We start from the raw sequence: 15,652 nt of genomic DNA on the forward strand, positions 1-15,652 counted from the left end.
ACTTGGGAATTCCTAAAGAGCTTAAAATAAAATGTTGCACAGGAAGGTCCCGAGCGCCTGGTGTTCTGCGCTGATCTCTCCAACATGAACATGCACTCGTGATAAACTACAAAAGTCCTCGACTGTCGCAGGCGGCTCCAAGATGGCTGTTAACTAAAGAGGCGTCCGTTTGAACGGCGTTTCCGCTTTTCGCTGGATCTGGTGCCGTTCTGACCACAGCGCGTCGTGCGGTTTGTACTTGAAGCAGAAATAACCGGAACGGACTTAAATGAGTGATGAAATGTGCTGTGAATGGGAGCGAAGAAGCGGGTCGTGTTGGGTGTCTTGGGTTGGGCAGTTTGGCTGGTGTTCAGAGGGAGCGTGAGGACTCAGTGTTCACCTTGAGTTCACGTTGCACCGAGCCTCTTCCTGTGTGTGTGTGTGTGTGTTGACAGGGATGCTGCTGTGTCCACTTCAGAGAGTGCAGAAACACATTTTGTGTTGTCGATGATGTCAACAAGCTGCTTTTCCAAAGGAAGTTTTGAAGTCTGGATTTAGGTCTGTTTTTTTCTTTTTTCTTTTTTCTTTCTTCCGGTAAACGATAATGCAGCCAGGGTGGAACTAAAAAGAGACAAGCAAGCAGCAACAACCAACTGAAACGAACTGGAAGTAAACAGCCCTTCCATCCTTCATTTTAACTCTCAGTCTCTCAACCATCATGTAAATAAATTCACCTGGATTGGAGTACCCCGTTAATTTGTTGCGGATGTTAACTTTAATGTAAAATTTTAACACGATAGCTGGTATCAGCGCTCCCCTGCACACACACACAATCACAAATTCTGCAACGTGAGAAACCTGGATTTGTCACAACAATCTAAATATGATGTAGACCAGGATAAGAGTACAAACATGCACTCTTCAGTCCATTAACTTAAATATTTCTCTGAAAGCCTCAGTTTATGCATGGTGAGAAAATATATTTTACCACAAAACCAAAATTTATCCTTTTAAATTTTTACACATGAAGTCTGCACAGTGTCTTAGCTGAACTGCAGGTTTTCAGTGAAGTTTAAACAAAATTAACTCCCCTCAAATATTAAGACAAATATGACAGGATGAACACCACTAACACACTTGTCAGAACAACATCAGTATTGTGAGTATTATTTCACTGGCGCTTCTGCAAGCACCTGTTCTTTTCTGGGTGCAGACATGTATAAAAGTACACAGTTAGATAAACAGTACATGCAAGTAAGATTTTCAAGACTTCTCGTCGTTCTTATCTTAAAATGCACTCTGTCTACTGATCAGGTCCCTCGTTAGTGACCAAGGTTCAGGCATAAAACAGGTAATTTAGTCAACGCTCATCAGCTCCCTTCCCTCAGACTGTCTTGCATTTGGACAGCGCAGTGATATGTCTGAAGCTGACCCCGCTGTGAGTCATCTCGTGCTTCTCAGTGCTGGGAGGAGGGCTCACTGTTCACTATGATCCGTGTTGGAGTGGTGCGATGCTGCCTTTGGCTTTCTGAGAGGTGGGGGGAACTGGAGCACAGCTCTGAGCCATAGGCAGAAATACCAGGCCTAACTAGGACATGTCGAGAAACGGGGCTAGTGGTGGGACGTCGCTCACAGAGAACTTCAAGGAGGCATGACGAGAAGCGTCTCTGGAAGTGACTCTGCTGTGATTAGTTCTGAGTTTCTCAGTGTTAGGTTTTTTCATATCGCTTATACCTAAGCAAGGGGCATAGATTAGTTGATTGGATGTTAGAATCCTTGTGCACTGGCTCTGTTACTTTTCTGCTACATTACAGCATCAAATCATTCAGGCTGTTTTTGTGTACTTAATGCAAAGCAAAGAGTACCATCAATTATCAGTCATTTTATGCAAATGCTAATCCTTTACATCATAGGTCTTCAACACGGGGTCCGTGTCCCCTAGGGGGTCCGCAGGGGTACTGCAAGGGGGTCGCAAAATCTTTGGTTGATTAGACATTTTTCATATTGTTTTTTTTAACTTTCCCCCCAAATTTTAAATTTGTTTAAGTGCACATTAACATGAATCCAACACATTTTCTTTACATTCATGCATTCACATACTTAAATCCAAGATGTCAGATGTGAGAACAATAAAACTAAAGGAAACTGAATATTTTGCATCACAGAAACCATCACGTTTATCTTTTTGTTTGAAAGATTGGCCTAGGAGCCATTTTTTTTGGACTAACTGACTGCACATTAGATTGTTTATTAAAAAAGGATCTGAAAATGGAAGTGAATATGAAAGAATTGCATTGTTGTCTTCTAATTACCAGCTGCTTTGTGTTTTCTTCTCGCAGGAGACCAATGAAATTGTGGCCATTAAGAAATTCAAGGACAGCGAAGGTAAGAGGCTCTCACTTCCAATAAGAAGTCCTAACGAGAAATCAAGCACTGCAATCAAGCAGTCCATCCCACATTCACCAGCACATGGAAGCTTAGTGTGATCCTGATTTCCTCTCCATCTCGCCCCCATGCAGAAAATGAAGAGGTTAAAGAAACAACGCTACGGGAGCTCAAGATGCTCCGCACCCTCAAACAGGAGAACATTGTCGAGCTGAAAGAGGCCTTCCGCAGGAGAGGGAAACTGTATCTCGTTTTTGAGTATGTCGAGAAGGTACGCCGTTTCCTTTCGATTTGCCGTATTATGATGTCTACCTCGAGCCTGTCCCCTGGCCTTGTCTTGTTTTGATTGTGTTTTGTTTTCCTCTTTTAGAATATGCTTGAACTCCTTGAGGAGTTACCCAACGGTGTGCCAACTGAGAAAGCGCGCAGCTACATCTTCCAGTTAATCAAAGCTATTCACTGGTGCCATAAGCATGACATTGTTCACAGAGGTAAAACTGAGATTTCCTTAGTTTTTTTGTTTCATTTCTAAACACACACCTTAAAAATAAGCAAGTGCTGGCGAGACTCAGAAGAAACACACTGAGATGCTCATGGTGCGTCTAGACAGTTCACTGTTTCCTACTCCTTCATCACCGGGGACGATCTAAGATAAGATAAGATAAGATAATACTTAATTGATCTCCAATGGGGAAATTCAAGATTCAGAAAATACAGAGTGACATGAGGAGAGGTTAGGAGAAAAAGCAACCCCCCACACTATGCTCCTGTGGGGAGCACAGTCAGTGCGTTTACATGCATGTGAAAAAAAAAAAACGAATTATTGCCTTAATCGGACTATAACAGGAGAACTAAAGTGCATGTAAACACGTTACTCCGATTAAAATCGGAGTTTTCATTGTTCGATTGAGACACCCAGATAATGCGATTGAATCGGAGTTTACATCGGATAATGCGTGTGCGCATGCTCCACCACCGCTGCGCTGGCGTGTGACCCCGGAACAAACACGTCCAAGAAAGCTGATCGCAGAAGAAGAAGAGAAACGGAGTCATCTGGGGGATAGTGCGGATCTTACCTGCATCAGAAGTAGCGCGAACATCACGCATAAGATTAAAAAATGTACTATTATCCAGTATGAAATGCCGGTCTGCCGCATGAACGACTCTTGTTTATTACATCACGTCATAGGTCACCTGGAAAACGGGCCGCATTAACGTGGTATTATCCCGCTGAAAATGACACGTATCGCCACCTAGTGTGGAAGAAGAGAACAGTTATTCGATTTTCTTGCGCTGCATGTAAACTGGGACAGTGTGTGAACATAAAAAAAAAAAAAAAAACACCTCAGCAACATAAGCACATAATAAGTACACTTTACAACATGAAAAACTCAGGACCTGGACTTACATTTTGGGAAACAACTGGAACCATATCTATGTGTTTGATAGCGTAAAACCAGAACATAGTATACGTATAATGAAATGCTTGTGTGAAAGGCCTTCTCTTAATCGAGCATTCTATTGTTCCCAAGAAGAGCTTTTGGAATCAGTGGCAGCAGAGCAGGAAACCAGATGGCCCATGTGAGCATTTGGCACACTGGGAGCCACGGAGCAGGCGTCCAAATGGCCTGTAGTACACCCATGCACACATACGACCACGTTATGGAGGAAGTTGATGTATGGGTTAAGGTCTTTCCAATCTGTGCTGACATAATGTAATTCCTCTGACTCTTAAACTGCTCTTCTCAGGACGATAAATCATTCAAATCACTCTCCTCAATGAGACGGATGAACATGTGGTGGCAGAAAGTGATGGTAGTGATGATGTAATGATTGCCAGCTTACAACCCGTCTGTGTTCTTCCTCCTCAGACATAAAGCCAGAAAACCTGCTCATCAGCTCTGATGACGTCCTCAAGTTGTGCGACTTTGGTGAGCGCCTCTATCGCGTCCTCACACTCTAAGAGGTGTAAGGAAGGTGGCCAAACAGCTGAAGCTATGATGCAAAAGGAGTGTTTCCAACAGAGACTGTATTTGGCTGATAGCAGCGCTTCAGGAGAGCAACACACAGGCTTCGTCCTGTTATCTAAAGAGCTGTGTGCTGCCTCTCGGGCTACCGTCGCGCGTTCTTCTCTCATCTCAATCAATGAAACGTGTCGGGAAGCAAGAGGCTAATCGTGCTTTGATTCAGTCTGGCGGCGCTACAGCAAAACAGGGGGAAACGTAAACCATGGCATAGCCAACATCATGCAGGCAATCTGGAGTGAGAGACTGAAGACCTGCTGTTTGCTCTGTGTCAGCCAAAGGCATTGAGAGAGTAGACATAGGCCAAACAGACTCTTCTGCGAAGGTTTACATTTGGGACGGTGTCTTACTGCGCAGTTAGTTACTTTCTTTGTATGTTGTTTTCATAGCAGGACTCAGCGAGCAGCTTTGAGAAATGACCAAACTGGAAATGCAGAGATTGTGCTAGCTGCTTTAAGTGATTACATTTGCGTATTTAATATTTAATATAGGGTTCCTATGCAAGTATGGAAAGTATGGAAATGTATGGAATTCGATTTTATGAATTTCCAGGTCTGGAAAAGTATGGAAAATGAAAACTAGTGTATGGAAAAATATTCACGTTTCCAAGACTGCTACTACTGTTAAAAGCATAAAATTATCCAAAAAATAAATGAATGGATCAATCTGTATTTTAAGGCACTTGGCAGCACAGATAAAATGTTTGTGTGAGAGCACACAGTAGGCTACATAGATGATCAGTGATGGATGATTCATGTGCAACTTACAATATAAAATTTGAAAAAAACAAAAACATGCACTGAATTTATCTGGGTTTGGTCTTAACTCATTTGTATGAGCTACATCACCTACCTATAATCTTCTGGACATGATACACAACTATTTAGTCAAATGCCATAAATTAGATTATTATTATTTTTTTCTGGAAATTAGGATCCCGAATTTTAAAATTTCAAATGTGTAAGAACCCTGATATTAGCACTGTGGAAAGGGATTTAGCTTTTTAGATCAGCTTTTCTAACAGGCTAGGAGCTTGAGACAACAGCTAGACTAGATTTGTGTAAATGTCTAAACCTGTTACTGGACACATTGTGTATTTTGAGCTGATTTTATGAATTCTTAAAGACACACTGAGGACGCATAGAGGAGACAAATAAAGTCTAAAGTCTTCTCAACTGACATCCTTTGTCTGTGCGGATTGGAACCTTATTCATTTTACGCTACAATTTTATATCGTGTTGTATCTTGTTGAATGACGTCTGTTCACAAGTAACGACGGCCTTTTGTTCTTTTTCAAACTAAACTAATAAATTAGTCTGAAACGAATTAACAAGTGAAATTATTGATAATGATTACACATATTCTGTAATGCCGTCATGAATAAATAAACAGTTTGTTAATGAAATTCTCTATCTCTGGATGTGCATGTCTAGCGTTAGTCTGACCTCTGTTCTTCCGGTACAAAGTATTCTCAGAGGGCTTATGATTCCCTGCAGCGGTGCATCTTTTACCTAACTGAACAGTTTTGTAACGTACACTTTTGAGGCATAACGAGCATCCAGAGCGGTAGCTGAAATCATTTTTGGATTTCTCAGCATGTAGAGCACATCCAAAAGCTCCTCATTATATGATATTGCTTCCTCTGTCTTCTCTTGCCAGGATTTGCACGTAATCTCTCTGAAGGGACTGATGCCAACTACACCGAGTATGTGGCCACTAGATGGTACCGCTCTCCAGAGCTCCTGCTCGGGTACATCTGCTGCTGATTTATGTATATTGTTTTTTTTAGATTTGTCCAGGAATCCACTCACTACACCGGCATATTGTTTCACTTGCCTTTTCTTGTACCTGACCTTAATCACCAACCTCTTCATTTCTGTGGTCCCAGGGCTCCTTATGGGAAGGCAGTGGACATGTGGTCAGTGGGCTGCATCTTAGGAGAGCTGAGTGACGGGCAGCCTCTGTTCCCAGGAGAGAGTGAGATTGACCAGCTCTTTACCATCCAGAAAGTGTTAGGACCCTTACCACCAGAACAGATGAAGCTCTTCTATAACAACCCTCGCTTCCACGGGCTGAGGGTAACGTCGCACTCTTTACCCCAACTCACACCGCTGACCCGTTCCTCCAAGTGGCTTTTATTACTGCCTTTCTTCCATCGCTCTCCACTTGATCTACTCTTCCCTTTGCTGTGTCCTTCTCCCTCCTCCTCTTCTTGTTTTTTTCTCTCTCTTGATGTCTCTACTCTCTTGCTTCTTCTTCTTTCTTTTTTCTTTTTTTTTCCCTGGCTGAGTTTGCTGTGCCGTGACTGATTGGATCACAATGACTCATCGTGTATCATGCATCCTGTATGCACTGTGAAGGAAGGCTGTGATAAGTCTTCTGTGGCAGGCTGTTGGTACAACAGACCTGGGTCGTCCTTCCCTTCCCCTCGCTGCCCACATCACGGGATAAAATTATTAGGTTACAGACTGTCCCACTGTGAATGCTTGATGGTGATTGTACCTCCCTGGAAAAGCTGCATTTTTAACATTCTGGAGTGGCACGGGTGAAGAAAAAAGCAAAAATGAATTTTTTTTTGTTTGAATTCCGACTAATAATTGCACATGTTGTACAGCTCACCGGGCTACAGTCATCAATGCAGGGTTTCGGTCTAATCTGTGCCATGTCCACGTCATCGCTTCTCTCCCATCCATAGCTTCCTGTCTCTCTCTGCTGATCCATACAATAAAGGCAGCAATTTCAGTTACAGTTGCCTTAATAATCAGAGCAGAAGGATCAAGGACAAAGGAGAAACTGTTGTTGTCTAAATAAACTGCACAGCATTTGTGAACACAGGATGTATGACAGTCGTTTCATCACGCTGGCCATCCACAACACAGTGAGCTTTATGTAATGTTTTCTTGGTGGAGTAGTCTCCTCAGGGTAATAGCTGAGGCCATCATTTATAAAATAACTGATGAGAAAATCTTCTTGCTTATGTGACATTTCATGCGAACTGGGATGAAATATATTGATTAAGAAACAACATGTGGTGTAAGACAACATATTAAACGGCAGTGACACAAAATGCACATCTGTTACGCACCATAAAATAAGGCTACACTGTAACATATTACCAGGATTTCCTGACATTTACTGTAATTTTCCACAATAAATTACTGTATTTTAACATTACAGTTTTTTTTTACAATATAATCCTGTACTTTAAGTGTAAATTACTGTTAAAATTAAAGCGATGCAATTATTAAACAGTAATTTACTTTAAATGTCCAGTAAAATGTGTTACAGTGTAATTATATAAAATAAAAATCTATATAATAAATATATTGTAATGTTAAAAGTGACTAACCCAGGAAATGGACAGTTCTCACGCTCCATTCCTCCATTGGCACAAAAGACCAACAGAATCAATAGACTTCATGGATGGCTAAACAGGAAATGATCTTAAAACCTATGGTGTTTATTTCCTGTGTAATTTGTACTAATTACTTTAACGTGTTCCTCTCCCGTTCCTCTCATTGGCAGTAAAGCTGTTACATCAGTGTACAACAAACAACAAAACCACAAGCTGGCCACACAACTGTCACTGATTTGAGGTTCTACTGACCCCAAAGGACTTGTTGAGGAAAATATCCTTTAGTGAATCTTTTTAAATACATCACTCATATCAGTTCTTTAAACCTAAATGTATATAAGGTGAAACCGTTTCAACCTGCACATTGCTGGCTCTCTCAGTGTCCTCCACTGCATGTCATTAACTAGCCTCTCTGTCTCGTTATATAAGTGTTCAAGTTATTAACAGCATTTGAATGGTAAATGCATTCACTTACTCCAGCAGGAGCAGGTGGCCGGTATTGCTGGTTCTTTCTGAAAACTGGTTATTATTCAGTCATTTATCACCCTGACATTTCTGACAGCGCTATTATCTGCTCTTTCTGTTAATGCTTTAGTTTCCCGCTGTGAACCACCCTCAAACCCTGGAGCGAAGATACCTGGGTATCATTGGCGGAGGCCTGCTCGACCTGCTGAAGGTAAGGATCACAGGTCTGACAGAGCTGGATTCTGAGCGAGGTGATGTTTTATATTTTTCCCCCTCCATCGGTTCTGATTCGTTTCTGCTCACATAGTAACATAAAATCACTCCATAACAATAAAAAATCCTGTTTTCATAAAGCAGGCGTCTGATAATTGCATCATTATCGTGGTGTTTACGTCGTGACTGTATGATGCCTCTTCACTGCTTCAGCATCTCTCAGCTCATATCCTGGTTCCAGCACTGCTGTTATTGCTGTGTCTGCACTGTAAACAGGAGCTCCATGTCAAGAATGTGGGCTGTGCTTGTGCACTTGCGCCTTTCCCAGCAGATAATGACTCACTTCTAACATAATGTCATCTCAGGACTGACTTCAGCAAGGACGGGCATCTCTCTCATCATTAATAAGCTTTCGGGAGATGAATTACGCATTAATCAAAACAAAAATATATTTGCTAAGTGGTAAGACAAAGCTGCTCATCTTCCAAAGAGTTTTTGATTATTTGTTGCTTCGGTCGTTGTATAGAAGAAGTCAGAAAAGTAACTGCAGCGGTAAATTTTAGATCTATAAAAACAAAGCTGCACTCAGGGTTCACAAACAATCTTCATGTCGGAGGTTTTATTTTGAGTGCATTTGTACAGGGTTTCAGTTTTCATTAAGGTCTATGGAGACAGATTTATTCTGGTAAGAAAAAAGTAAATGTCACAAGTCATATTTCACATCATTGTTTGGCTTGTTTGGCTGTGAGACACAATTAAATGCAGCAGCGGGCTGACTTTTATGATAATGGCGATGAGTCATATAACCATGACTGTTCAGTTTTCCTGCGAGGTCTTTGGGCGTTCGGGGTGTCTTGGGGGCCTCACGGGCTGCCTCTCTGTGTTTGTGCATCAGAACCTGCTCTTGCTGAATCCGACGGAGCGTTTTCTCACGGAGCAGAGCCTGAACCACCACGCCTTCCAAACCCTGCGGCATGTGGAGCGCCCCGGCCCGCCCACACCTACACCTGTACGCTCCTCCAAGAGAAAACCTCACCACGGAGACAACACCACACCAAGCAGGTCAGCAGGGAGCGCCACAGCTGGGTTGAGCTTGTCAGAGACTAGAGTTAAATACGTGACTTGTGTTTGTCGTCCACCAGCAGCACACTGATGACCATTAACTGCGTAATCTGCAGCAATCACCATCAAGTGACATTTTTTGCAGAATGTCTGGAGCAGCTGTCTTCAATGTTTTTCAGGCCAAGGACCCTCAAACTGATGGAGGGATTAAGTAGGGACCCCCTACCTATTATATGTGTTCTATATTAAACTCAGCCTAGTGCTATATATAAGAATACGTTTTGATTATGATTTTGCATTCAGAATTACGCTATTCAAATAATACACAGATTAAAATATTATTTTGTTTTTCAAATATGTGCAGTAGTAAGGTGGCTGTGCAACTGCAGAAAACATAGAGAGATACCTGGCATAAACATACCTACCTGGTAGGTCTTTACAAGTAAAGAAAGTAGTTGACAGATTCAAGTTCTCAATCACTAAGCCATTTTGGCCTCAGTAGTTGGCTGATGGGAGCTAGCTGCACTGTTAGCTTCTCTTCTGCTAATATTACAGCGTGCATCTGGGATTTCATCTGGGGACTGAATAGGTTCTCGGCCGATTGCAGGGAACCTGTCAGAGTCAGTGTGTAATATGCAGGCTTATGTTTGGCTCAGCAGTGATAGGGGCGGGGCTGTTGAGACATCTCCTGTATCGCTGAATGAGTGAAGTGGTGACTGAAAGATAACGTCTTCTTCCTCCATTTCTATAATGTGTTGGATTCATGTTAATGTGTAGGTGAAAATTGGGTGAAAATTAAAAAATATATATAAAACATGTCTAATCAACCAAAGAGTTATACTAGAAAAAATATTAGAAAAAATAAAGACCCTATAATGTATCCTTGTGGCATGCCTCACTTGATAATATCTGCAATGTATTGTAATTCAAACCAATTAACTACAATGTTGCCATACCCATTATCCTTTCGCTTATTGTATAAAACAGAAGGCTAGATGTGTGGTGTTTACTTTTATCCCTCTTGTTTTTGCTCAGGAGCCATGGGGGTAAGAGCTCAGGAGGCCACCGCTCCAGCAGCAGAGAGTGCTCCAGCTTACCCCGACATGAGGACCTCCACCCCAACAATGACAGCTTTCTTAACGGCAACATGCCTGCAGCCATCAACCTCAGCCCCACCCTGCATCCCAAAAACTACCAGCCACAGATCTTCAACCACTCCACCTCCTGCGGCATGGACCTGGCCAGCAGCAACCTGCCTCATCTGCTCAGTCCTGGTGAGGCCAAGAGCAAAGGTGACTTTGAGATGAACTTGGGGTCTAAAGTATCCGATGGACCTGGAGCCAAGTACCTCAAATCCAACTTCCGCTCGCAACAGAACCGTCACTCATTTGTGGAGGGAAAGACCAACACGCTTCAATCAGGGGAGAAACACAGTCGACACAACTACATCGAGTCCCACGGCTCCACGCCCGCCTCCTCCAAGTTTGCCTACCTGAACTTGTCCAAGAGCTACGGCACGCTCAGCGATGCCAAGTCAGTGGGGAACTTAAACGATGTGCATCTTTACGCAGACGAGCCGACATCTCGCTATTTCCCATCTAGCTGCCTCGACCTCACAGCTCCAAGCAGCCCAGCGGCCCGCAGAGTGGACAGACTGGGACCCGGCACGGCTGGCCGGGGAAGCACGCGCTCAGACAGAGAGAGCAACACATTGGACTCCTCCTACAGGCGCTCCTCCACCCGCCATAAGACTTCAGAAGAGGCCAAGTCACCAGACGGCCTGGATCCGGGAGAGGGCGGCATGGAGAGGGGCCATGCTCACTCTTTGTCTGCCCCACATGACCCTCTGTCTTACGGTCAGGGATACACCAGCCCCTTCTCCTCCCAGCAGCGGCCGCACCGCCACTCCATGTACGTGCGGAGGGATCACCAGAGGACGCATGGCGGAGATGAGGGACTGTCGGTCGGACAGGGCATACCCACCCGGGCCAGCAGCCTCCAGCTCCTGTCTCCGCAGCTTCAGCATCGCACGCTGCCCCGCCACTCTGGGGGCTCCTCCAGGGAAGAAGACATGAGCAGGGTCAGTCGTCACCCCACATCAAACCTATCCAAGCTTAAGGGAGAGCTGCAGGATCTAATCGTATCAAATGCCTACACCAGGTTATATTTAACAGCTCTACCTCAGTTTGCAGCCAGGATTTATTCTGGTGATCTGTGTTTTGTTTTTTTCAGCCAGATCTTGTATCAACATAACAGCAGCTTCACCTATGAACATTGCAAGTGCTAATAGTGCTGCTTTCCTGTTAGGATATACAGTAATTCACACTACCTGTGTATATATATATATATATACTGTATATACACGTATAGTATATATGCTGTGTGCGTATGTGTGTGTATTTGTATGTACGTGTTGCAATGCTGTGCTTACTCCATGCTTCATGATGTCTCCATTAACAGAGCGAACAGGCACCCACTGAGGTCACCCACAGCAGGCCCCCAATAAGGGACTCCACAAGGGACAACACTGCATCTTTTCACACACAGCGGCAAAAAAGCGAGGTCCGACATTCTGCCTGCACCCACCATTCCCCACCCACATCCAGTCTTCTGAGAGCGCGGATGTGGGTGGATACTGCTGTCATGAACTGCTCTCTCTCTCTCTCTTTTTCTCCGTCTCTCCGCATCCTCTTCATTTTCTCTGTGTGCTTTGCTTCCCTCTAATGTGACTGCTTATGATAGCACAGCCGAGCATGTCATCGCAGCACATTTCAGTTTGATTCTGGAGTACATTTATAGGCCCCACAGATGTTTTATTATAACGACCACTCGTAAATCGATACGGCCTCATTTTCTGCTCTCTCAGGTAGATGAAGGTATCGTTTCAGATAGACGGGGCATGCAAAGCAGCTAGGCTCCGAGGCTGGATGTGATTGGCTCTTCTGTTGTGACTCAGGTTGGCTTATATCATGACCAGCAAACAGAAGATGGGGGCTCTTCCAAAGAGAACCGCAACATCTACAGCGAATCCATGCCCAGGCGGGTGGGCAGCTTCTACAGAGGTTGGTTTAGTCAGGAGTGATATCTCTGGCTCCAGCTTTCTTTCTTTCACTGCTCTGCAGATCAAGGCTCCTTTTCACATTTTCACATTTAACCAGACACTTGGCTACAGATTTCTTACAAATGAAACACGTTTATTGAGCAGGTCCTACTCTACTGGTAGATTTCTGATAATAATTTAGAACATTAAAGCCACTGACAGGGGAAAGTTTTTGGCAAACTTTTGGACCTGTGTGTATGTACCACCCACCTACACCTACACAATATTAGGAAGGCGGTCATAATGCTACGCCTGATCAGTGTAGCTTTATTTATGTTCATATCAACACATTGCCTATTTATTTGGTAATGAAAGACACTAATAATCTACAGCCACAATTAGACAATTTGATAAAGACATAAAGAAACATTTAACATAGTGAATTTTGTCCTATGTGGACCATGAATATCTGTAATTTCTAGACAGTTTGTAAAATCTTTGGTCTTGTGACCTTTTCGGATATAAGCAGCAAATGGTACAAAGACATGACAGTCCTTTACTTTATTCTCTTTTTTACATTGATATCTTTTTTTACATTGTATTTACTTGTGTCGTCTGACTATACACTGCCTGGCCAAAACAAAAGGTTGCACGCTCACTAATATTTTGTTAGACCACCTTTAGCGTTAGCATTCACTGTGACATTGTTTTGATAAGCTTCTGCAATGTCACAAGATTTATTTCCATCCAGCGTTGCATTCACCAAGATCCTGTATTAATGATGAGAGAGTCTGACCACTGCACAAAGTCTTCTCCAGCACATCCCAAAGATCCTCCACGGGGTTAAGGTCTGGACTCCCTGAACCACACTTTCACAATTTGAGCCCCATGAATCCTGACACTGCAGAAACCCCAGGTCATAGCACGGCCCCCACAGGCTGGTACAGAAGACACTTGCCATGATCTCTCTTCTTACCCTGATGCCCCATCACTCTGAAACAGGATAAATCTGGACTCATCAGAAAATATGACCTTCTTCTATTGCTCCAGAGTCCAGTCTTTATGCTCCCTAGCAAACTTTTGTCCTGGTTAGCCTCGCTGATTAGTGGTTTTCTTAAGGCTGCACAGCTGTTCAGTCCCATTAAACACAGCCCTGAGTTCTACTGTTGTTTTTCTTCTGTTTGATTTCACCAAACGTTCACTGACCATGATCAGTTAGGACTTTTTTTCAAACACATTTCTGATGGTTCCCTACTATCCTTCAAGTTTTTAATGATGTGTTGGACAGTTCTTAACCCAATTTTAGTAGTTTCTGCTTCAGTCTCCTGAGATGTTTTCTCTGCTTGATGCATGCCAATGATTTCTCATCTTTTCCACGACCACGGGATGAACCTTGTGACATGGTTGTTTAAGAAATGAGAAGCTACTCATTGCATCATATGGGTTAAATAACTTGTTGCCAGTGAAAAGATAATTACCAGGTCGACTTTTTTGGCCAGGCATTGTAGTTTTCAGGCCTATACTGTGGTAACGACACGTCTATATCTCTCGTCTATATGAGCCTATTTGCTGTGTTTGTTGAACAGTCCCTTCTCCCCGGCCAGACAACTCCTTCCACGATAGCAGGGGTCAGAGCCGGGGCTCAGGCATGTCCGGGGACGGCAGCAGTTTGACAAATCACTCCAAACGTCAGCCGGCATTTGACCCCTGGTAATTATATCCAGCAGAATTGTTTACCTGAGAACATTTTCCTAACCCTTGGTTCCCTCGACACCAGCAGTAATTTGTTTCCCATTCAATTTCACACTTGCCACATGACACGGTTGCCTTAACAGAAACTGTCAGGTCTTATTTGGAGTCGAGAAATTTTAGCTGGGACGCTGTGATCAGTACACTTTGTTTTATTTCCAGGACTGGCCCAGATACTGTAGTCTTGAATGCCTCTGAGCCATCCAAAGAAAAAGAGAAGCAGGGTTTCTTCAGAGCAATAAAGAAGAAAAAGAAAAAATCTCAAATGGTGAGTTGTCCACGTGTACATTTGCGGACGTTAGCGACGTCTGGATGCTGAGTCTTGCATATCACATTCACTATCAACATATATTGTCAATAACTTGGTTGCCTACACGCCGTACCTCTCCCACTCCTTATCAAATTGTTAATCCTTCATCGCACTGGCACCTTTTCAGAGGTACAAAACCATTTGTTGTTGTCATGTGCTTCATGTTTACCTGTGCCTCCAGTCATGTGCCTCTATATTACAGATGGAAGTCCCTGAAGGAAGACCTCCTGTCATCAAGAAATGTCTTTTCCCTCTGTTTAGCCCAAAGAATAACATAAAGCATAGCTCTTCTGTGAGAGTCCTCCCTGTGGTGTCCTCTCCCATGGTACATGCTGTTTTTACATCCTACTCACCTCCATGTCACCCATCTAACATCGCATGCATTAACAACATCGACGCGGTTTTAAGTTTTAACTGTAGTTTTCTTTGATTATGATCTTGGATTGTGTAACCTTTGCCAGCCAGATGCATCCACACAGACACGGTTTCAGTAATAAATAATCATGGCTATTCAAAGGGCCTTTATCCAGTGATATGGATGGATCTGACGGGTCATTTTTGTGTTTGTTCCTTTTGATTCTGATCTGATTTAAGCCACAGCCCCTAACAGCATGTCTCCGGTTGTGAGCTGAGGATGATCAATAGTGCTCATAGTCTGTGTGTCTGGTTAAACACACATAAAGCGTTGCACCCACAAGCATCTAATCAATCTCTCTAACTGTGTCTAAGGCCATGAAGTTTACATCAGACAGGGATGGAGGAGGTACAAAGATATTTGCTCGACATGAAAGTGACCACATTTTGACACGTTAAGCCGACTGCCGTCTCTGTGGCAGTAATGGTTCAGCATGAAACAGGTGTCTGAGACGCTTTCTTCCTTTCACATTTCTATTTATAAGTGACAGTTTGTTCAGATTCTCAGAGAGGGTTACTGCTGATGACAGAGCACAAATAAATACAATCTGTCCAGCAGTCAGCCTCAGAGTGGGTGAAAAATAGTGTGTGCTCTGTAAAGAGAACGAAAAAATAGCTTAACTCGAAAACGCTAAACCTTTACATTCAAAATAGCA

The 15,652-nt window shown here is 43.3% G+C and overlaps 1 protein-coding gene across 6 annotated transcripts in view; it reads left to right on the plus strand.

Moving 5' to 3' along the window:
• LOC125009648 (cyclin-dependent kinase-like 5) overlaps window positions 1-15,652 on the plus strand; it is a 38,602-nt gene that overhangs the window by 18,787 nt on the left and 4,163 nt on the right. For 3 of the 6 annotated variants that reach the window (XM_047587767.1, XM_047587765.1, XM_047587768.1), the window contains exons 4-17: window positions 2,319-2,364; window positions 2,499-2,635; window positions 2,735-2,855; window positions 4,236-4,295; window positions 6,048-6,138; window positions 6,277-6,466; window positions 8,339-8,419; window positions 9,317-9,483; window positions 10,519-11,563; window positions 11,944-12,045; window positions 12,440-12,545; window positions 14,110-14,233; window positions 14,435-14,540; window positions 14,785-14,907. In XM_047587767.1, coding sequence (XP_047443723.1) covers window positions 2,319-2,364; window positions 2,499-2,635; window positions 2,735-2,855; window positions 4,236-4,295; window positions 6,048-6,138; window positions 6,277-6,466; window positions 8,339-8,419; window positions 9,317-9,483; window positions 10,519-11,563; window positions 11,944-12,045; window positions 12,440-12,545; window positions 14,110-14,233; window positions 14,435-14,540; window positions 14,785-14,907 — 2,499 coding nt within the window. Of the gene's footprint in view, window positions 1-2,318; window positions 2,365-2,498; window positions 2,636-2,734; window positions 2,856-4,235; window positions 4,296-6,047; window positions 6,160-6,276; window positions 6,467-8,338; window positions 8,420-9,316; window positions 9,484-10,518; window positions 11,564-11,943; window positions 12,046-12,439; window positions 12,546-14,109; window positions 14,234-14,434; window positions 14,541-14,784; window positions 14,908-15,652 lie in introns of those variants that run through there. The other 3 variants (XM_047587769.1, XM_047587770.1, XM_047587771.1) reach the window with 3 other exon arrangements.

This window comes from Mugil cephalus, chromosome 6 (genome assembly GCF_022458985.1).
Source record: "Mugil cephalus isolate CIBA_MC_2020 chromosome 6, CIBA_Mcephalus_1.1, whole genome shotgun sequence".
Lineage (NCBI taxonomy): Eukaryota > Metazoa > Chordata > Actinopteri > Mugiliformes > Mugilidae > Mugil > Mugil cephalus.